Raw genomic sequence first — 23,273 nt, 5'->3', positions numbered from 1 at the left:
CTTTATTAATTACTACCCACAGCTTCTCCTCTGGTTGATAAAAATATGCTTGACGTGTGTTTAAAAATATACCTGACCTGTGTATAAGACTAAAGGGACTAAAATCATTTTAACTGCTTGTATCATACTATCCATATCCATATAACAAAGCTTCCATTTTCTCAGTTTTTGTATTGTCTTTTGTTTAGTCTCTTCCGACATCCTTAGCTGCCACACTAGAATCATTTTTAATCCATACTCCTAAATGCTTCATTTTATCATGTCCCCGTAAATACGGGTTTTCCTGAACCAGTTCATGTGTGGGTACATAATTTACTGCTGTTGCCTGTGTTTTAGCTTCATTAATTTTGTATCCCAAAAAGATTTGCAACTGTCTCAAAATGTTCCATGACACTGTAATGTCTTTTTCTGCTTTTGTCAGGTGCAAAATAATATCATCTGCAAATAAAGCCAGTTTTTCTTGGGTATCATACCAACTATATCTTTGAATTTCTGAATTCTTATTTTCCTTGCAAGTGGTTCTGAATAAAATGCAAATAATAAAGGGGAAAGTGGGAACTCCTGCCTGGTTCCTCTGCTCAAGCAGAAATGATCAGAGAGGACCCCATCCACTCTAATGTTCGCCTCCGATGTGTTATTGCTACAACTTTGTCAGCGAATGGATTGCTTACCAGTGTGCTGCTTAAGATGCTGGATGAGCTGAGCACAATCCAGTCAGAGGAGTGGTGGGCTGAAGAGCTCCTCAGAGAGATATTATTGCACATGGCAATGTCCTAACCAAATATTTGAGAGCCTGGATTCAGCCTGGCTGATGAATGTAGTGAGGAGCCCATCCAGAGATGCAAGGTAGGATCCAGGCAAGGTCTGCAAAGCCTAAAATAAAAAGATATGCAATCACAGCACATGGCTACTAGGTCTGGCTTTCTTGCATCTTTGCTATTGTGGTTCTGTTTCCTTTCCCCAGTGAAAAGTTTTCCTCTCTTTCCTTGTTTCTAGGCTCGAAGAAAGCTAAGTAAGAAAGGGCCTAGAGCAAGACCGGCATCTCATTGTCTCACTTTTAGGTATTTCTGAAGGGCTCACATGTCCATAATGAACAGGGAAGGGGGTTTATTTTAAATCTTTCTTGTAGTCAAAAGGTATGGGTGATACAGTCCACTGTAGGCAATGATTTCCACTTTGCATCAAATTTGCAAAGTTTTGTATTGTCAGACTGCAGGCAGTAATGACCTTGCTGCCTTTAGGGCACTGGATGATGACTGGGGCACCTTGGGATGTTTATTGTGTTTCACTAATGCATTAATAACATCTTGGGATTTCCTACTGTGGAGGCACTTGGCTAGCCCAAATACCAGATATTTGTTCCCCTCCCCCTGGCAGACACCCAGTCCCTCTGATGCCAGGATACAAGGGTTATCAGCTGGCTCTGTTTTCTTAGTTCATTCTTTCTGTCAGAGCCTGACTCAACCTTTGTAGAGTACATTAGCCAGTCCAAATCTAGAGATAGATTGACTAAAGCTAAGTATCCCATTGTAAAAAAAACTTTTTTCACACTGCATTATCTATATTGCTGTTAGATGTCAGTGGATAACACTAATGTTTGCCTGTATTATTGGATGCAACTCCCTCACAGGGACTTCCACACACTATTTTTTGCTTGGACCCAGAACACAATATGCCCAATTGTCCCCAGTGTGCTCACTTTAATGTCACTTGAAAAGTTGAACATTGCTTAGCACGTTGGTTAACTTAATTTTAATGTAGTAGCTTGACATTGGTTGTTGGATGTGATATGAGAAACCAGATAACATCATGTGTAGAGCTAATAATGTGACAAGTAAAACAGGTAATGTAAGTGTCATAGCTGTATTGTTAGCTGTAAAGTATGATGATCTGAATGCTTTATTTATTTATTTTTGTGTCATCTTTCTCATACTTGAAACATCACACTAGAAGCAAGGAGTATCTGTCCAATCTTCAAAAAGAGTTAAATATCTGAAGCAGTTACCGTCTTACAGAATAGCAGTTATGCAGTTAATATCAGCAGTCTCAACATTTGCCTTAACACTTGATTGTGTAATCAGCCTTGTGTCCTATTAGTATGCCCCCCAGGACATTTTCTGACATAGGATAAGGTCATAAGCTTATTTGGTTTATACCAGTTACTACCCCTACCATAACTGTATGCATCATGTTTAGGTATGCTACTGATATGTGTAACTCCATATGAATCAATTCTGAGCATATTACGAGTGCTGTGAAAAACAGTTTTGGCTGTCATCAGAGATTGAAACAATACTAATTTCACAATTATACTTTGACTTAGAAATGTGGTCCATTCCCTCCATAGTATTAGAAACCCAAAAGATTTGGATAAATTAAACCCAGTAGCGATGATAAACATTCTCTGTTCATTTCGTAAAAGTAATGTCTTTCGGCTTTTTCCGGTTAGGGGTCACCACAGCGGAACTCCGGTCCACTAATGATTGACAGTGGATTTTTACGGTGCCGAGTTGCCAGCCCGACGACCAGCCTTCAAAGAAGGCACGCCCATTCACGCTCGCACATACCTGCATGTCTTTTAACGTCACTCGACCACGGGGGAGGACATGCAGACTCCACACAGAAGGCGCTCCAGCCAAGAATCAAACGGGAGAACCTCTTGTTGTGAGGCGACAACGCTAACCGCTGCATCACCGTTTTTACTCTTCGTCTCGTAATTAGCAAACTCCTCATATTTGATAATTAGTTTTAAAATGTGCTTCTATCCAGCATCCTAGAGATACCCTTTCAGCCTGCAAGCTGTCATGCCCAACATATTACCCTTAGACATTATAATACCACAAAGCCTTTCTTATCTCTGTTGCTGCTCCCTATTAATTTTCAATAATTCGGTAAGTAAACTTCTCAAATATGTGCACTCTAGTTTCTGGCCTTTTTAGTCACTGTACATTACTCTCAGCAAGAGGAGCACATTGCTGACAAGTCTTACATGTTGTAAATAAGCCATGTGTGTAGTATTCTCACAACATTCCTCCATATTATTTTGTTGACAGTCTGTCATGTCCCTGCTATCATCAGTGTTTTTATGTAGTATCCCCTATCAGAAATGGAACAAACCAGCCATGCACTGTTTTATTTATAGCAAATATTTAAAAGGCCATCTACAAAAGATGCAGTTCAGTTTGTGTTGCCTGTCCAGTCTAAGTTTGACATTCAGCTGGCTTCCACTTATCCACTTCACCAGTTCAGCCTTGACCTTTTCTACCACGTCCTATGGAAAGCAATTCAATCTTTGTTCCCTTCATGCTTGTTTAAATTTTAACTGGTATTAGCCATTTCATGTTCCTCTCTTGAGTGCCCTGGTTTCCTCCTCCCAACAAATGCATGCCCATTAAATGAATTGATGGATTTATAAATTGCCTAGAGGTATGTTTGCAATGTATGATGAAGTCTGTAATTTAAGTCTTATGATGAACTGATATTCATTTAAGAATTAATTCTTTGCCTTACACACACTCAGTGCTTGGATAGGCTCATGTTTCACCTTAACCCTGAATAGGATTAATCAAGCATGAATATAATGATACAGAATGAATTTTACCACAGGTGGAGACAGGGTGTAGTATATATTCACATGTATGTTCGTCATTGCAGTGGAACAAAATTTAGACTGATATGAAACCCCCGTTATCTTATGTCTTTTAATAAATTTATATTCTACAGCAAGTTCTTGTATCTCAACCATAGACTGCCTTGCATACTTGACTAGCTCACTCTGAAGGAGTATAAGTTTGCTGAAGTAATTTAATGACTTATTTGCAGATGGCATGGCTGTAAGGTCTTATGCAAACTGCGGTGGTGGTGCTGCAGTAGCGTTTTCACCTCACAGTTAGACTCTGTCCTGTTCGATTCTCAGCTAGACCGTCTTCTGTGTGGAGACATGCGTGAATGGGTGTATCTTCGTTGACGGTTGTGTGTCAGGGCTGGCAACTCGGCACGTAAAAATCTACTGCCAATCATTAGCAGACCGGAGTTCCGCTGTGGCGACCCCTAACCGGGAAAAGCCGAAAGACACAACAACATGGCTGTAAGGTCCTCCACTCTTTATACTGCATTTATGATGTTGCCAAATAAGTGATCATCCTGAAAAGAATACGTCATCCTGAAGGTAATACAGTTCCTTGAGTTGTTCCAGTTCCACTGCTTTTTGTTTTCCTTGAAACTTGTTTGAATTTTTCCCAACTTTAGAAGTTCAGTTTAATTGACTATAGTTGTCCGTATTATCAGTTTAGTTCAAAGATGTTTCCTTCTCCAGTCCCTCAGTGCTACTTCATTTTCTAGAGAGTTATTAAATGTGGCTGCCATTTCATTCACATATTCCTTAATGATGTCAGGGTATACTCCATCTATTTCTTTGACATCTTATTTAAGCCTCTTCAGTTTTTATAGAAGCACACTGTTATACTTAGTTTGTTGTCTCCTTAGCTGCACTCTTTTTGAAGTCCAGATGAAGGGGACTGATTGTTTCACTTGACTGTGAACATTTCCCAGTTAAAAAGTACTCCTTTTAGGAGTGTGCCCTCTCATGTTGACAAGGTGAATCACTAGTTGTCAAATCACATTTATTTTTATCGTTATATACTCTCAACCACTGGATAGCTAAGAGTTCATTTACTATTTTTTGTGAATGTCTTTTCTCCTGTTTTATGACCTGCATCTTGTCCAGCTTTGTTTGTTTTAGTACTTTTCACTGCATTTCCTTCCTCGGCTTATTTGGAATAACTTGTTATTCTTTTGTGTCTTCTTATTCATAATGAAAACTCAAATTTAGTATGTTTAATATTGTTTTTCCTATGACTTTCTGAAAAAAGCAACCTTGTCCTATTTTAGGCTTGCTTGTTGACACATACTTTTTTTTACCATAGCTATAACTGTTTTAATGTGAATCCTTTCCTGTTTTATTCCATTTTGTGTATCCTCCTTTCCAAGGATTCCTTTATTGCTTGTCCTAAGTGCATCTGTACAAAAGCTGCCTCTCGCCACTTTCTAGTTTAATTAGGCCTGTTTGTTGACCTTGAGCCATGCTGTGTTGAGATAACTTAACTTCCATCCTACGATATATAAGCTCATGATTGCTCTGTTCCTCACAATTTTTTTACTGGAAGCAAAATTCAACCCTCGTCCATAAAGGTCTGGGCACATTGTAGATGCTGAGTAATGGACTGTTGGCTAAAATCAAAGTCTGAAACCATACTAATTTCATGAAGTCTAATCATACCCTGACTTAGGAATGGGGTCCATTCCCATCATGATATTGGAAATATAAAAGACTTGGAGAAATGAAACTGGTAACAGCCTTTATTAGATAGCCATTTTTGTACTTTGAGACTGTTATATGTAAGCATTATTGTTAGCTTTGGCTCTTTCTTTCAAATGTGCTGTGCTAAGGATCTCAAAATCAAGATGTTAGTGCAGAAGTTTTCCTTGTTTAACTTCATTTTCAGAAGTATACCCTGTAGCCTCTTTACCAGTGCTGCCTTTAAAAATATGTTGGAGATTTAGTAACTACCAGTAGCATCATATTCATAGGGATCTGTGTGGTTTTGCTGGTATAACAACTTAAGAGTATCAGCAAATGCTTTTTGGGGGAGCGGGATGGGGCTGACTTAACCTTGACCAGGGTTTAAGTACCATTTAGCTCATTAAAGACCTTGCCTGTACATTTTAATACTTTGTCTCAGTTTATACAGGAAACAAAGCACATGCTCGGCTCTCAGCAGAAGCACAAATAAAAATGACTATGGAGTTGGACTTGTTTTAACTTGGTGTAAATGGTTGCACATTGTGTATTTAAATAGTTATTGTAGCTTATTTTATCCTTTAACTTTTTTTCAGCCCTACAAGCCGGGAAGATGTGATGACATATTGAAATGGAAACCCCCTAGTCACAATTCTGTAGATTTTCGCCTTCAGATCAGTAGAATTCAAGGAGAGGGGTAAGTGATACTCTCCGGGGGAAATGCAGATTCCTTTTTATCTTTTATCTATATTTAAATTATTGGTGAGTGCATTATTTTTCTTATTATTCAGGAATTTTTACTTGCCTCAGATATTTCTTTGCCACTCATTTTAGCTTGCATCAAATTTTAATTCAGTTATGTCACTAACTTGATTGGGTTATTTTTTAAACATATAATATACTTACAACTATATATTCTTTTATTTAGTCTCACTTTATTGACACTCCTTCGTTTCCTTAGTGCAGCTTTCTTACAGGCAGCGCTACTTGCAGCAAGTCCTTTACTTATCAGTGATACGAGGGGCCACATCAATCTGCAGCTGCCTGTCGTTAGGTATGCAAACGAAAAGTCGGCTCAGCTTACCCAAAAAGGGTCTTAATAAGTACCCATTAACTTTGGCATTACATGGTCTTCTAGGCCCGATATGCATTTACAGTGAGGTTAATCTGGCCATGTCAAGCTTTTTACTCCTTAACCAGTGCTACTGTCCATAGTTAATGAGTACTCAATCATTTGTCTCCTTCTCTGGAAAATTTCACACAGTTGGCTGTGTCTGGCTTGTGTCTTTTCTTCAGATGCAGTTTGTGCCGATTCATTCAGTTATACCTGTTAATTTTAATGATGCCTTGCCAGTGTAGTAGAAAATAACTAGAAAATGGTATTCGGCTCATCCAAACTTTTGACTTCAGACACCAGCTTTTAATTTCTTCTCCAGTATATGTCGGAAATGATTAGTAACCCACCACAGATCTCACCCCTTTGTAAGAAGTATCATTCGCTTTTCAAGCTTCCTTAGTCTTGGAACTAGCTTGTGAGGTTTCTGTGCTTTTGAAGTGCACCTTCTCTTGCATCTGTGCCAAAGTCCACTACTTCTGGTAAAATGTATTTATTAGTCCAGTAGATGAGCTAATCCAGAGATGTTTCCTAGCCATGATTCAGGTCACAGTCACAACAATACATATTGTTCACTCAGGATGCATATTGACAGCTAATAGAAATGGATTGTTTAATCAGTGGTCTTTTTAAGATGTTAAATAAGGAACGTGGAAATGGATGATATTAAAGAATAGTTTACTCATCATAGCAATTGGATGCTAAAAAGTGGTAGGTTTAATAAATACTGAACATTTGAAGCCAGTACCCAGGGAGATGCCAAAATTATGATACATGAATGAGAGGAGATAGCTGGAAGTTGATTGGTTTATAGCAGCATTGTTAGAAAAGTTATTAGAGTCAGCGTTATCAGTAATTGTTCCTGTAGCATTCGTAGTTGTATGCTGTGGGTAAATGGTCAGTTAACTGCTTTTGGAAAATATTTATTTCTGACATATTCTGATAATAGATTCCAGGAGAGAGGATGCTTGAAGGAGTTTTCATTAGCAATTAACCTAAAAGCAGGCTTCTTTACTTTCAGTGCTGTTTTATTTTGCGATCATAAATACTGTGCTGCAGCAGATTCTTGTCGGTTTGCCAGAGGGGTTTGGGGAGAACGAGTTTTCAGTAGTGAGTCATACCTCTCAGCTGTCCCAAATTTTGCAATATGGCCATATTTTTGCTTCATGTTTTTTGGTCTGTTCCTTCTAAAATTTATGGTTTTCTGGCAGATCACTGAAGATTGAAGTGACTTAATAACAGACATGAGTTTCAGACGTTATATCCTTCAGAAAGATGTATGCTAGTACAAAATGTGTTATTCTAGCATGTTTATAAGAGTATTATTTAAAATCTGTCCCTATGTTTTGGCTTTGTCTAGATTTCATGAGCTAAGATGTTAAGAGGTATGGTGAAAGAGTAGTGATGATCTTGTATGATTTGGTTAATTTATTTCAAAACTATTGGGGTCAGATGTTGCAGAATACTGTCAGCTCGCAACAGGAAATATTGCCAAGTAAAACTCCTTCCTTTTATCCATAATTCAGAAATCTTTACCCACTTCTCCAAACCTCAGTTCATCCTCAGACATCTTGCATAGGTAAATGAGTCCAAGTCCAGGCTTCTGTTTTTGCATTTTTTTCTGTTTTGGTTTTCTTAATAAATATTCAAAGCTTCCAGTCATATGCAGTCTTAGGTGATACTGATCTACAGTTATAAGATCAGATATTTCCTGTTTCTAAGGCCTTTTGTTGTTCTTTTGTGATAAGATAAAGTGATAGCCAAGTTGTATGTCAGCTATGCATGTGTGTGTAACTATAATATCTATTCACATACACATTATGGTTTGCTATCAAAATTTCGGATGGCAGTCAGTCAAACTGGGATGGTCGAAAGGCTGTTTTCCAGTTCACGTAATGCCAAACCAAAAATGGTCAACTCCACAACAACAAATGCAAGTGTGCATTCGATGTTGTGAGGTTGATGTTCTGCTTGGAGATTGCACTACAGTGGGGATTGGGAAATGTACCCTTTTCCTCACCATAGTGCTATCTCAGATTTTGTATATATGAGTAGCAGGGGGTGGGGGGTACATCCCCCCACATGGGAGGTGCAGGAGGGCTTGCCCCCCTGCAAAACGTTAGTTGGAAATCACTGGGATGGTAAGGTGAGTAGGGTAATGTCAACAATGTCAAATATCAATCTTGTCGACATTACTGTTTTCGTTATTTTGCATAGCCGATATTTTAATTTTCACTGTTTTTTTTTTTTCGAGTAAGCCATTACTCAATAAAGTGAGTGTCAGAATTTTGATAGTAAACCATATATTATATGCATGTATGTACATGCATACACACATACACCTATTGTAAGGATGTGCCCTGAGAAGCCATTTAAGTTTATGAAATGCACTTATCTATGGATATAATACAATTGCACTGCAGGCCAAGAATGTTTTGTGTTTGGAATGCTTAGATGTGGAGCATCTGGATGTAGATTGTGAGATTTGTAAAACGTTTGAGCTCAGAAACATTACTGACTAATTTGACAGGTTAATCTTGAAAGGTAAATTATCTATGGAGCTTCCTTCTGGTTAGCCTTCCCCTTTTCCACTGCCCAAGACTTTTGTACATGAGTTTTTTTAAGCGTAGGTTCAAAGAAAAGAGAGGAGGGATGATTTTTGTGAAAAGTCATCAACGGAGCTTACCACAGTCCCCCACCTAAAATGCCTAGGGCACAGGAGGATTCTGGTGTCCTGTCTAGCAAGACTGGGGTCAGCAACACAGTGACACAGAAGATGATCTGCTGCTGAGAGAAGCCTTGCTGCAATTCTTTTGCATCCATAATTGATGCCAAATGCAGCAGCTTTTACTCCCTAATCCCTGCCATGGGAGGTGCCCCAGGGATGCTCTGGTTTAAAGCTTGCATGTAAAACCTCTGTATGCTGCCTGTTCTTTTGTCCTGTTAACCATGTTCATGTCAAAAGTGAAAGAAGAATAAATCCAAGGTCATTCTCATAGCCCACTTTTGACCATGATATGCAGGGTTTCCAATGCTTTGGCCTTATCTTTTAGCAGTATCTGTTTCTCTGCAATTTTTATGACCCTGTTGAGTCATCTGTTCTGCAAGACATAGCCAGATCTTAACTTCCTCAGGCTAACCACATGGTTTCTCTCATTTCACTGATGACTAGTTAGGTTATCTGGCAACCTGTGCAGTTTCCTGAATAAAAAAGTCCATTCTGCTGTGAAACTTGTGTCCAAGATTGATCTGACATTTCTGTCATAGGCGACACTCTTTCTTGTAGCCATCAGCAAGAGGAATCTCAGCGCTTCTGCTTTGTTTGTGAAACTTGAGATCAGGCAGTCATTTTCCAGCTTGCTCAGGTCTAAGAATTTTTTTTTAATGTTATTATTGTTACTTTTTTTTTTTTGAGAACAGGCGTACAAAATAGAAGGGAAAAATTCCTTATTAGAGAAGTTCAAACAGCAGGAGTAGTAACTGAACTAAAGGATTCAAGGTTTATTTTATAGATGCAGCTGTGGGAGACATAGGAGAGGCTGGTATTTGGCAAGGAGTCAACACATATGTCATACTCTACGCACAGAATTGCCTTTAATAAGAATACATGTTTTCCAGGGCTGCCTTACATGGTATGCTAAACACCTTTCTGCCACTTATGACTTCGGAAGGTACTGCATTGAACTCTGTCCATAAATTTAGGCTTGGCGGTAAAATATTTCCTCCTCCAAGTAATTTTCATAAATTTGAATGAGGTGCTCACCTTAACATTTGGCCTTTGAAAAAAAAAATATTTATTCAGCAAAAGAACTGCTGCTCCCTCCCCCTCTGCACTTTTTTGTGCTACAGTATATATAGATTGTAGTTGTATATATACTGTAGCCTACTTTGTAATAATAAAAGTTCAGAATCTGTTGCCTTCTCTGCATCTATTTACTACAGCAGTGGAAAGCTAATGATTACTGAAGATGGCTTGAAATGATGCCCGATCTGAATATGCAAGTGTAAGACTGATGTAGTTGGCATCTAGCATGAGATCAACATATGTTAGAGAGAAGATGGTAAGAAAGGCTTCAGATTAGAATAATGGATGGAATACTTCGTTCTTGAAAAGGTACTGTTAAAGTAAGACTCTAACTCGGCTAGGTTTTATTCTATCAATCCGAGTAGCTCCTTCTAGAAACCCATTTGATGGTAACTTTAGAAAGGCCTGTATTACATAGCCAGCCCAAAGGGGGGAGTCGTGCCTGATGGTGTCCGGGACCTTGGATAAAAGTGCCATCACCCTTTCCTAGTGCAAGCTCATTACTCATCCTCTCCATTAGTTCCAGTAAAGCAGTATCAGTGCCATTGTTATGTCCTCACAAAACATGTCAACGTTGTTGTAGTTCACTCAGAGGTTGCAAAAAGCATCAGCAACAGCTCTGATATCCTAGTGTGTATAACTCACTACAGCATGCATAGCTGTCCATAGGATGAGGATGCAGGTAAGCATGTTACAGGCTTAAGTGGGCGTAAACTGTCTGGCAACAGTTTTAGTAACCTTTTTGATTCCAGCATTGATATTGATTTGTAAATTGTAAAGCTATATTTGCTGATTCTGTTTACTTTTTTCTTGGAAATAATTCACAATTTGGTGTTTTTATATTTGTACTTTCTTGAGATGCATCACTGCCAGAATTCAGGTTTACATTTATCATTAGCGCATTTGGCATTCAGTCCTAACAGTAGCTACATTGTGATTCTAGCCTGTAACTCTCCTGTCAGCTGGTACAGAAGAAATTTATAAAATACAGGAATAGCATTGTTGCCTCACAGCAAGAGGTTCTCCCGTTGGATTCTCGGCTTGGGTTGGGAGTGCCTTCTGTGTGGAGTCTTCATGTCCTCCCCGCGGTCGAGTGGGTGTTCGAAAGATAAGTGTTGAATGGGCGTGCCTTCGTTGAAGGTTGGGCATCGGGCTGGCAACGCGACACCATAAAAAAAAAAACAACTGCCAATCATTAGCTGACTGGAGTTCCGCTGTGGCGACCCCTAACTGGGAAAAGCCGAAAGACAAACAACAACAGGAATGATTGCCACAGTTAATAATGTGGCGTATTAGTTTTAAAAATGAGCTAGTGTCTGAGAACATTTCATTTATATTTAGAAGGAAACAAGAATATCAAAAACAGCATTCCATTAAAATGCATGTTAAATGTGTAATGAAGACAGTTTTGTAAACCAGTAGGTTGGTCCTTTAAGAATTTTAGCAAGTTTTAATTTTCTGTCTTTGCCAGTTCTTTGTATCTTACTAGAATCCGTTCTTTGTTTCAACAGTCACCAGTAGGTTGCTCAGTACAGTATATGAAGAGGTGAGTTACAGGCTGGTTTGAAAACATATTACTTGAGGTTTTGCAGTGTACCTTTAGTGCTGGTAAAGGAGCAGATTACCCTTCTGGCTTTAATGCAAAACCCATTTGCCTTGGTCTCTGGTATGAGTTCCATTAGTTTCTCATTGCCATTGTTTGATTTGATCATTTAAAGGAGACTAGTATTAACAAAAGTGTAATAAGCTTGAACATTTAATTTTTCCACTTCCTATTCATTCTTCCATTGATGTCTGTTCTGAAACTGCTGATATGGTGACATGTTCCATCATGTGTTCACATTGTGGCCTTTTGTTAACCCTGTTTCTTACTGTCTTGTAAAGTCAAGGAATGGTTATCTGATTCATCTTAGATGGTTTTGGTCCCAGGTTTAGGGATGTCATTATGTACTTGTTCTGTTACTTCTGTAACAATAAATATTTGTGTTAATACATGCAGTTAGTTATTTCAGTAATTCTACATCTGTTTGCAGTAAGTTTGGGTGAAGACATAACTGCATCTGACAGTACTGCTTTTGCTTGATTAGATAGTTTACATCTGATTTGCAATGTCTGCTTGAATTAAAGCAGTATCAGTAAGTAAGGAAAATGCAGATAAGTCCCTTTCTTCATCTTCTGTTCTTTTAAGACTATTGTGTTGTTGAAACGTGCCCTTGCTTATAGAGAGGTGCTTCATTTTAACAGATGAGAATCGAAGCATCTCATTTTTATCTTTTAGTTTACCCCATAGTGATATTAGCGAATGGTGCCACTTACTACTTTAATATCTCTGTATGTAGTATTTGTTGTCTGAAATCCAGCTTCTGTTTACAAAGTGTTAATGTGCCTTCCTTCCTTATCACAAAAAGACTTATTCTGCATTTGAAGTGAGAGGAGGGACGCACAGAAAATATCGCCTTGGGCATTCTGTTTTATATATTTTTTTTTATTTAGACCTTTCCAGAGGAATGCATAATGAATTCTTTCACTTTTTCATTGTCACATTCAGAATGCATCTGTTTAAACATTTTTAATAGCAAAGCAGTCATGTTTTAGTGCAGGTTTGTTCATTTTTAGATGTATTTTGATGCTGTGTTTTGTAACACATTCCTGCTAAGACTGGTATTTTCCCTTTATTAATTTGTTCCTGATGTTCATGAGCGTTAACATCTTAGGAGGATAAGCTGATGGACCAAAACTGTTGCTGTTCTTTGTCTAGTGTATTGACCCACTGTCTTTTTTCATCTTTCATGCTTTCACAACTTATTACCCTATTAGTGACTAAACATCTCCATAGCCTGCACTCGGCCCACTTTAATGACATTTCTCACTTCAGCAGCTGTTCATTGTGCTCTGAGAGGCCAAGTACAATAATGCCAGTACCAGCCCCATCTCTGAAAGCTGTTTTTAAAAGAACAGTGCACGTTTTGTGATTTGAAAGGACCATACATTTGATGTGGATGGAATATTTAGAATGAACACCGTACTAAGTAAATGTTTTAGCTGTAGGTATGAGTTAAAAAAATATGCAAAATAATGCTGAACACCATTTAAAAATAGGCATGCTGTATATGTTTTCCCCAGAAATGATGCTGCTTTAAAATGATCAGTTAAATAAAATGAACATTTTGTATTATATATACCAACCTCCATTTTGTTGGAACACTGTTTAAAGGTGGTGCCTAAACTGGAAATTTTACAGCTGAATGTAATGTGAATGCAAAATTATTTCTCTATTTCAGATATGAGTCAGATAGTAATTTAGCTTCCTAGCAACAGCATTGAATTGTATACATGGAAGTTAGCAAGCCACACAAAACATGGACGGAGGTCACATGCTTAAATGAAGAGTTGGAACCCTTTGCATTCTGCTCTTTTTGTGTCTGATTTTTTTATATTGCTGGGCAGAGCCATGTCACAAGCTCTACAAAGCTAAAGACATCTGCATTTATTAAAATCTCTTCCACTTACAATTCTGTGGGTTGGAATCCTGAACTGTGGAATAATACAAAAGAACTCTTCGTACAGATTGACCATTTTCTTATATTGTCTTCTGTTTTCATAGGAAATTAGAGATCTTTCAGGTAAAGGAGCAGGTGCAAAGGAAACACTGAAAGGAACTAACTGCTGCTCTGCTGTACTCTACTGAGATGTATAATAGAACAAAGAACGTGCTGGTTAGGTCATATATTCAGCAAACAGCACAAATGTCATAGTTCCCAGGAGTATATTTTCATCAAGATAGCAGAAAAGAAGGAGATGGAAAAAAAAGTAGATGGAGGCAGTGGTTTGATGGAAAAAGTAACCGGAAACATGTTGTCAAGTGGGATTAGAAATGTTTGGAGGCAAGAGTGAGGAGATGACACATGGGAGTATTTATACTGGATGTATGGACAGTCAGAAGTGAGCCACTTGCACGGTGGGATAGAGTCACTACACAAGTGCTTGCACAACTTTCACATTTTTTTTTTTTTTGTGACTCAATGCATTTTATAGAGAGCAACTGGTGAATACAGGAAGTGAGTTTATTCCATAATTTACCTACTGCAACTTAAAAACAGGAGTTGCCAAAAGTTTTATAAATGAGTAACAGAAAAGCTATGTTTAAATGGTTCGAATTAAGGTCGGGAATAAAGGTTTATCATTTCACAATGTGGGAGAGAGGTTGGCATTTGGGAGAACAGTTATTTGTGACTGAATTTCATTTTGATTCTCCCCAAGATGGTGCTTGAATTCAAAGCATTTTAAGGTATTTAAAGCTATACAGTGGTGCAAACATGAGAGGAGTCTTGAAGCAGATTTGGCTGCCCTATTACAGGACTCTTGCATTTTGTTAAGTGTATGAGATCACAGAGTTGCATATGGATAACTTGCAGTAAAAAATAAGTTGGAAAGAGGAACGTTCTAGCAGTTTTTTTTTTTGACACGTGGAAGGGGTCATTACATTTTTGATGTTTTTTGGCAGTCATAGTTTTGATTGCTGTGGGTAGTTACTAACAAAACGTTTACGTCCTTGCAGTTTTATGAAAGTACCACTTCAATGTGGGTGCTATTAAATGAAGTGATCAAGTGGATATTGCTTTAGTCTGAAAAGGATTCTTGAATTTAAAGAATACACAGTTTGTCTTATCACTGTTCAGCATTAGCCCAAAAGCATTAATTAGGACTGCAAAGAGGTGAAACTGTTGGCAGTGTTTTAATGGTGGCATAAAGAGTCGGCCCCAAACACATTATTGTTAGATTATCTGCAAGCTGTTTGAAACTGTCATCATCAGTGTTCCATCTTATTTACAACATTGCTGAGGCGGAGTGGGCCAAGTCCTTTACCTTGAACAGCTGTAGACTTAGACTGTGAGAGGACAACTTCATCCCATCAATTTGTTTTGCTCCTTCTAAATAGCGTGAGAACCTGCACATTGCACAAGTGAAAATCCACAGTTAGTAAGTTTTTTAGAAGGTGGTGAGTGATAATATTAAAAATCTTTGGTACATCAGCAGATAATGCCCAAACAGCAGCTCCAGTGTTTAGATGAGCATGTACAAATGCATTAGCATCCAGAAGAGCATTGTGTATTCCATGCACCAGTAGTCTGCTGAGAGTTTAGAGTAGATGGATAGCCAGTCTGTATTGTAGAGTATTGAGTTAAACTGAGATGGGTCAGAGTTTTGTGATCTAACATCAATGATCCTCCTCGATGGGCTTTGTTGTTTAATTTAGCATTTCCACCAGTAACATTCAGCATTGTTAATGCAAATTTACATGCTCACGAAAATACTTACCTTGCGACTACATGCAGAGTGATCTCATATGTCAGCTGCATAAAACTATGTATGTCTACTTATTCTCTTAAGTCTTCTAGGTCTTTCTTTTTTTGGTCTAAGTTCAGTCCTTACTATAACTAGTTAACTGTTCTTGCAGTTGCATGCACTTTATTTTAACTGTGGTACATTTCTAACTTTGAAAATAATGGCAGGAAAAGGAGTATACTTAAAAGAAAGATGTTTTGTTCCCTCTCAGTGCCTAATCAGTCAGTGATTCGATCAGTGATTTTGCTTGGAGGTTTAATAATTAAGGCTTTTTCCTTCTGCATTGACAGGGGCTTCTCATTTCTCTGAGGTGAAGAGACCATCCCTGAATCCCTGACTAGCCAAAATTAATTCCATGCCCATTCATTCACTTACCCTCCCTGCTCTGTTGTGCCAGTGCTTAGTTTGCTAATTGAGTCATCTAGGTCACAATCAGAGTTCCGTTATTCTGTGCCATGGTACCAGGCCATCTCTGAAGAGTTTGAGGCCTGGTAGTGGTGCAACCCATTTCCCATAATAATATACATCCTGAGATATTTTTTCACTGCTTCTCAGTGTGATCTATGATCAGCTTGGCCTGCTGTTCATCCAGACGTTTTTTGGAAAGTAGCCCCTGGAATCATTCTTGCACAGATGTGTGGTAGCCTAGGCAGAGACATCTCTCAGGGTTTCTCTCTCAGCCCACCTCGATTGGTAAGCCATTGTGGAAGAGTAGTGATATGGCGACGGGTCCTACTACCAAAGTCTGCAGCCTGTCTATCAGAGACTGGATGTTTTTTCAGCCATTGATATGATCTTGAGTCTCAGTTGTGGGATTTCACTAATGAGGATCATTTTGGTGCCAGCACCTGCTCCGGGGCAAGCTTATGCACTAATTATATGCTGCTGACTGCCACTGTGTCTACCCATGCATACTGATCACTTACTCTTGAGTCCTGACTCACTGTTTTTTTTAGCCTGTGTCCCTTTACTGCCGGGCTGGAAAATAGAGTTGCTGTAGAGGTGGACAAGGCTGGCAAGATGATGAATTCCTCTGCTAAATTGGAGCTGTTGATTATAAATGTCCAGATTCTAGACCCTTCTTATGGCCTGTAGTCTTGGCTGCTTTGAAGACCCGCACTGAGTCTGGGATCCTGGATGATTTTACCTTCATCTTGAAGACTATCATGCATACCTCTCAACTTCTCTGCACAAACATCAGGTACAAAGCCGAAAGTAATGGGGGGAAAGGCCCAAAATCATGAACAGATTTTAAATATTGGTCTTATGTTTAGACACTTGCCAGAATAACAAGTTTTGCATAAGCATGCATTTTCTGAAGGATATGAAGTCAGGAACTGAAATCTCTGTCATCATGTAGTGGCTGCAGTTCTCATTGGTCTGCCAGAAAACCACAGACTTTATGAGAAGTAGACCAAAAATGCAGGGCAACATCAGGGACAGTTGAGAGTTATGCTGTTATGATGTAGTCCTACATAGGTAGGTACATATAGTCTGTAGTAGATGCCTGGGCAAGAGCTGTTGGCTCAGTCATGGGTCTACCTTTTTATCAGTTATCTTGATTCCATTAAACCCCCCTTCACAGCCTTTTTCTTGAAAAAAGTGAACTGTTTGAGCTGAGTCTTCAATCCCTGCTAAATGCTGTACTCGATATTTGTCATGTCCCTTCCTTGGTTGGTGGGTCCACTTTCTCACTGCTCAACTTCACACTATTCTACAAGGCCCTACAGGTGCCCAGAGACAGAGGTTCAAGGTGACAGTGTTTGCGTATGTTCCTGATCTGACTGGCATTTTTAAGGGCACCTGTCCAATCTTGAGTGGAAGGTTAGATGGCAGCTCTCCAAGATTCTTCCAAGAGAGCTGTCCATGTAATTCTGGCCGCACTGACGTGAGGCACCTTGTGTTGCCCACTCTTCTGTTTTCCCACTGCTCCATGTAGCTCACAGAGGATTTGGATAGCACGTTCAGATTTCATCACTAGTTGTGCACAAGAAACTGGTACACTTTCTTTGAGAAGGAGTGCATGGTCAGTCCCACTTCTTGACCAACAGCCACTCCTTTGCAGGCCTTATGGGCCTTCCCCAGCTACATGAGTGGGAGGGGAGTCTCAGAAATGCTTGCCTTCCTGCCTTATCTTCAAGGGAGAGGGTGTGTTCTTTCTGGGACTTCCAAGGAGCTATCTTCTCCCTCTTTCAAGGGGAAGAAACCTTATAGCCCCTTAGTCCTACAGCTGTTTAACTGCTTGTTAAACAGAAATCCATTTGAATCTTGTCAGGGTTCAGTCCTGGGACCACTCTTGTTTGGTATTGTCTACTCTGAAGTACATTCCAACACTAAGGGACTCTTGCTAATAAAGTTTGCAGATGACTGCAAACTGGGAGCCATTATTGAATCCCCAAATGATGTGGATATTCTACAAAAGGGCCTTACAGAAACAGATGCTTGGTGCCAGAGCCATGGGCTCAAGCTTAATGCCAAGAAATGTATAGTTATCCCCTTTGGGAAAAAACATGTACCCATGAATTACCACATAGGTGGCAGTGCAGTCAACACCGAAAGTCTGATGAGAGACTTAGGGACACAGGTGGACAGTGGTCTCACCTTTGATAACCACATCACCACAACAGTCAGGAAATCCATCTGTGGCACACCTCATCACTAAGGGCATTTCATCCAGACAAAAGGAGGTCATTGTCCCACTGTACTCATCCCTCATTAGACCCATTATAGAATACAACGTTCCGTTTGGTGTGTACCTCACAAGACATCTGCAACAACTGGAAAGGCCGCAGAAATACCTCACTAAAAGAATCACAGGTCTAAAGTAGATGCCCTATGCTGATCGTCTAAAAAAAATTCCAGCTAATACTCTGTGGCATATCGTCTGCTCAGAGGCGATCTCTGCTTAACATACAAGGCGATGTCAAACCCTGAGCTTTTGGACATGCTCCACTTAAAGAAATCCCAATCCCTCAGAGCCACACGCTCCAGGGATATAAATCTTGTCATCACAATGAACAAAACATGCTGGAGGGATATGTTCCTGACCCAGAGACTCCCCATACTCTGGAATAGACTGCTCATACATGTCAAGCAGAGCGCCTCCTTGGCCCTTTTCAAAAGGAACCTTGACGATTGGATGGGAGATAGGAAATTCACCTCGGGGATCACATCAGTCGCCCTGCTAGACAGGGGTCCAAGGAAGTAAGTATTGTGGGAAGAAATGCCCGGGGAATTGTTTGGCTAGGCTAGTATAGGCCCTAGGGCCAGTAGCCTAGTACCAACCTATGAACCTTAAGGTGATGATGCTGAATTGCCATGCCCAGCTTTCCTAAGAGAGAGATATCTGTGGGGACCACCTGAGTTCCACATTAGCTGTACTTTAGAGGCCTCGTCCAGCTCTTATTTACTCTCAGGCTCACCGTGTAGCTTCCATTCTAGCTGGATGCTGTTACTACTTGAAGGTGACCTTTCCCCTTGGGTGTACAACCTTGTCTGTACATTTGAGTCACTTTTAAATGATTCTTTTAATATTTTAATTTCTCATACTCTGAAATGCTTGTCATGTGGACTGTTCTAATGACCTTTTTTTAGTATCTTACAACAATACACAGCCTAAACATCATAAGTTTTTTCCTCCATTTAGTTAAAGTGATAGTGCTGAGAGCCATTGGCTTTTTAGAACATCTTGTGAAAGCAGTGTCAGTGCCAGTACTTCCTTTTAACTGAATTACACTGATCTGAGCTTAAGTACACTGGTTAAAAGCATTTCATTGTCCATTTACATTTTCTTCAGTATAGAAGTGATGAAAAAGCATGGTTTTGTTGAATGTTCAAAGCTGTAGTCTTGAAAATAATTTGAGACTCTGTGTTTAAGCGCTTGCTAAGTCTGAATGTTGGCAGCCGTTTACTCATTCATCAGTGATTGACTACTGTTGCTTCAATTCGTATTGCTATAAGTTTACTGCAGTGTGTTTTTGTTGAAGGGAGATCATGGCTACATAATTTAGGAAACTTCCTCAAGGAAGTCATTTAAGTTGTAGACAATGACCATGAAGCTCATACAACTTATCTGAGTCTGCCAAGACTTTTGACAGTATTCCCCATGTTGGAATTGTAAATAAACTTAAAGGGCAAAATGTAGTTAACTGTAGATCCTTATGTTGTAAGATGGATTGCAAAATGGCTGACAGAATGTGTGGTCAAAGTAGCAGGTACCACCCAAGAAAGCAAAAAAAGGTGTCTCAGGTGATGCCTCAGGTCTCCGTGCTTCTGTTTGGCATCTACTTCTTGATTCACCAAAAGAAACTAACAGACATATTGCTAACTACATTTGCCAATGACTGTGAGTTGGTGTTTGCACAGCATTTGATGGTGTGTTAATACAGCAAGGGCTAAACCATAAAGGTCAAGGTTACATTAAAGGTAGGTTTAAACTGTTGGGAAGATAGCCTGGAAAAGCAGTTTGCAAGGAAAGCATGGGAGGACATGTGTATGGCTCCTAAGTACACAACAAAAATTCAGAAGGTTTAGGATTTTTGCTTAGAAGAGTTTTTTCATAATTATTTTTATACCCCAAGCAAACTTCAAATAACTTTTCTCCGGGTAGATAGCAAATGTTGGAGGTGTGATGGGGAAGAAAAAAAATAATTGGGAGTGTGTTTTTTGGGGAATGTAATAAGATGGCATCTTTTGAAAATGTCCTACAGAGTACAGTGTCAGAAATATTTGGGGAGCAAATGACTGTAACTAAGGAAATGATTCTTTTGAGGTGGGACACAGGCTCTGAATTGTGTAGAGGTAGTCAGGCCTTCTGTTGGCTGCCAAAAAAGAAAATACTAGAAAATGGAAATCAGAATCTAGATCAGCTGTATTTGCATCATTGAGTATTATAAAAGAGGTAAAATAAATGGAAGTGGGATCTTTAGAAAAGGGGAGGAGCAAATTGCATGTAAATAAATGGAATTTGTGTAAATAATACATGCAGAATAATGCTTTTAAGGAACAGTGAGATTTAAGTGAAGGCAAGAATTGAGCAATTTATGCAATTTTGAGTGAATGACAGTTATAAAGAAAGAAAACCTAATGTAATGTGTAACATATGTAAAGGAAGAAATGTTAACAGGGTTTGCCTTCTTTTCTGTTAATGTAGGTGTGCCTATTATGCCTTAACTAGTAATTTAATAAAGGTGTTCGAAAGAAAATGTGTTTAAATGCAAAAAAATGTAGCATTGACGCTCTTGGTAAACAGATCTTAAATGTGATACAGTGTTTGCATTACTTGCAGACTGATAATGTCAGAGATCTCATCATCAACTTAGGCAACTTCCTACCTTTTGATCACTGTGTAAAAGAAGTAGTAAAGAAATTCTTCCATCTAGCCCAGTTAATAACCATTGTTTTTGAATTTGAGTGAAGAGCTTACGATTTGGTGAGGTGCATTATGTTCTTGCACCTTCTTATCTCCAGAAGATCTGTTGGAGACCAGAGGTGACCAGCCTTATCCCAAGGATCAGTTATTCAGTCATAGTTGGATCAGGTGTACTGAGGCTCAAGGTCCCACATTATGTTGATAAATGAACCAGGGATTTGTGTTAGCTTTGGGTGGGATGTCATTGGAAATAATTTCAAGTAGACTAGAGACTTTCTTTGGACATATGCATTTGAAGTGGAAGAGGGAGATGAATGGTGCTAGTGGGATGGACAATGCGTAATCTGTAGGAGATGTGGAGTTTATTGATGGGAGATTGCTAAATTCTTTAAGGAAATCTTCTGGTGAAGTTTTGTTGTACCACATTGTATAGTGTTTATAGATAGTGTGTCATGATTAAGAGGTTTAACCTGAAAGAAGTGTTTGGGGAAATGTAAGATGGCAGTTTGTTTCTGTGGAGATTTTTGTTGCTTTCTGATGGATTTCTTGGCTAGGCTACGTAATGTTATAAATGAGGTGAGGTTATCAGTTGTGGGGTTTTGTTTCCATTTTTGCTTCATCTGTTAGAGTTAAAAGATGTTTGAGTTCAGTGGATAGCATTTCAGATTTGGTGGGTTTATAAAGCCTGTGGATAACTGGGAAGAGCTTGCTTGCAGCTGGACCAGAAAGGCTGATAGGGCTTACAGCTGATGGACTTGGATCATGTAAGGAGAGCATATGGTTCCAATTGTGGGCTGTGAGAGATATTCTTTATTTGTCAGCATTACCGCTATTCTGGTTTCTGAAGGCTTTTAATATTGGTGGCAGTTTTATAGGATATTCAACCGTTGTAAAACTAATTGGGCAGTAGTCGCTTGGTGATGGTGGCAGAATGTTTATGTTGGAGATGTAATTTGGTATGTTTGTAGTAATTAGGTCAAGTTTGGAGTGTTTGGAGGATCTGAAGTTAGGTCTTGTTGGTTCTTTTATGAGTTGGAGACCCAGGTCTTCTAGGAAAGTAACCATTCCAGATGAAAGAAGGCCAAGATAATTAAGACTGAAGTCACTAGAATGTTTATTATTATTTTTGGGAGAGTTGTTAAGGATGTTAGCGATGAGTGATTTGAATTTGTTTAGGAAGAAGGGGATGATAGGCTGTACCAATCAGTAGTGGTTTGCCTTTGTGAGTTGGAAATTTTAGGACAATCCATTTAGGACTAGTGTCTGAGGAGGAATTTCCTTGGGCAATGACTTGCACTCCCTTCTGCTTCTACGACAGACAGCTTGTCCTTTAGAAATGCCTCAAGGCTTATGAGGAACAGCCTGGACTGCCATTAAACCCATATGGCAGAATTGGGATTCTGTGCCGGCTGATTAAGCAGGGCCTGAAAGAAGTTCTGTATATTCATCTGATCTTCATAGTTGACAGTCTTGCCCATCAGCTGAGCTAGCTTGCTCAGTGGCAGTGAAACTTGCTTCATAGAAAACACTTCTCAGAGGTCACCACCTCCAGAAGGTGAATCTCAGAGCTGCAGACTTTAATGTATGAGGAACCATAACTGATCTTCCACAAAGGGTGGGAAAGATTCCCATTTGTAATGTAGGAGACAGTGAATTGTAGATATGGAAGTTAGCAAGGAATGGTTGTGGGTGGGAGAGAGAGAGAAGAGAAGGTTGCAGTGGTAGACATACATAAAACCCAGGCACAGTTAGCTAGGAATGGTACTTGACAGTAAAGGTGGGAACATAGGTGGAAATCTGGTTATGTGGAGGGTTGACCAAATTAAGGTATGGGGAATGACAAGTAAGGCAAGGCAACACCTACATATGGCTTGTGAGATCAGCCCACACAGACATCAGTCACCTCCATGGCTAACATCACATGCTAGCTGAGCCACTGCTGACCTGATGATCAGGACTTACCAGACACACAACTTCACCAGCTGCATCAGCAGGCGCTCTGTGGTCATGATGTGGGCATGCAGCTGTCAGCACAACTTAGACAGCACTAGCCTCAATGGCCACAGCTAAGGGACCATGGGAAACCCTCCATACCATTATCAAAAGAGGAGCCTCAACTTGCTACCTGAAAAGTTGCCGCAGTGGCCAGCAGTGAGCCCGCCAGGCCACCTTCAGCATACTGATCTCTGTTTGCTTGCTGGGAGGCAGATATGGTAATCACTGGACAATCAGTGCGACAGGATTTGGCAACTGCTGCTACCTGTGTGCCCCAACCACAATTGGACATCTGGACTGCCAGGAATAAAGTAAAGAACACGTTAGTGCACTCATATGTTAC

General features: G+C 39.5%; 1 protein-coding gene across 1 annotated transcript in view; it reads left to right on the top strand.

The window, feature by feature from the left end:
- The window catches only part of RNGTT (RNA guanylyltransferase and 5'-phosphatase), a 2,413,358-nt gene that overhangs the window by 1,981,447 nt on the left and 408,638 nt on the right, over nucleotides 1-23,273 (top strand). Inside the window, exon 13 of the mRNA XM_044066976.1 lies at nucleotides 5,896-5,996. Within this exon, the coding sequence (XP_043922911.1) occupies nucleotides 5,896-5,996 (101 nt within the window). The remainder of the gene's footprint in view (nucleotides 1-5,895; nucleotides 5,997-23,273) is intronic.

Source organism: Protopterus annectens, chromosome 1.part0 (genome assembly GCF_019279795.1).
Source record: "Protopterus annectens isolate FY-2018-M chromosome 1.part0, PAN1.0, whole genome shotgun sequence".
Taxonomy (NCBI): Eukaryota; Metazoa; Chordata; order Ceratodontiformes; family Protopteridae; genus Protopterus; species Protopterus annectens.
This window is presented reverse-complemented; position numbering and strand designations above follow the sequence as displayed.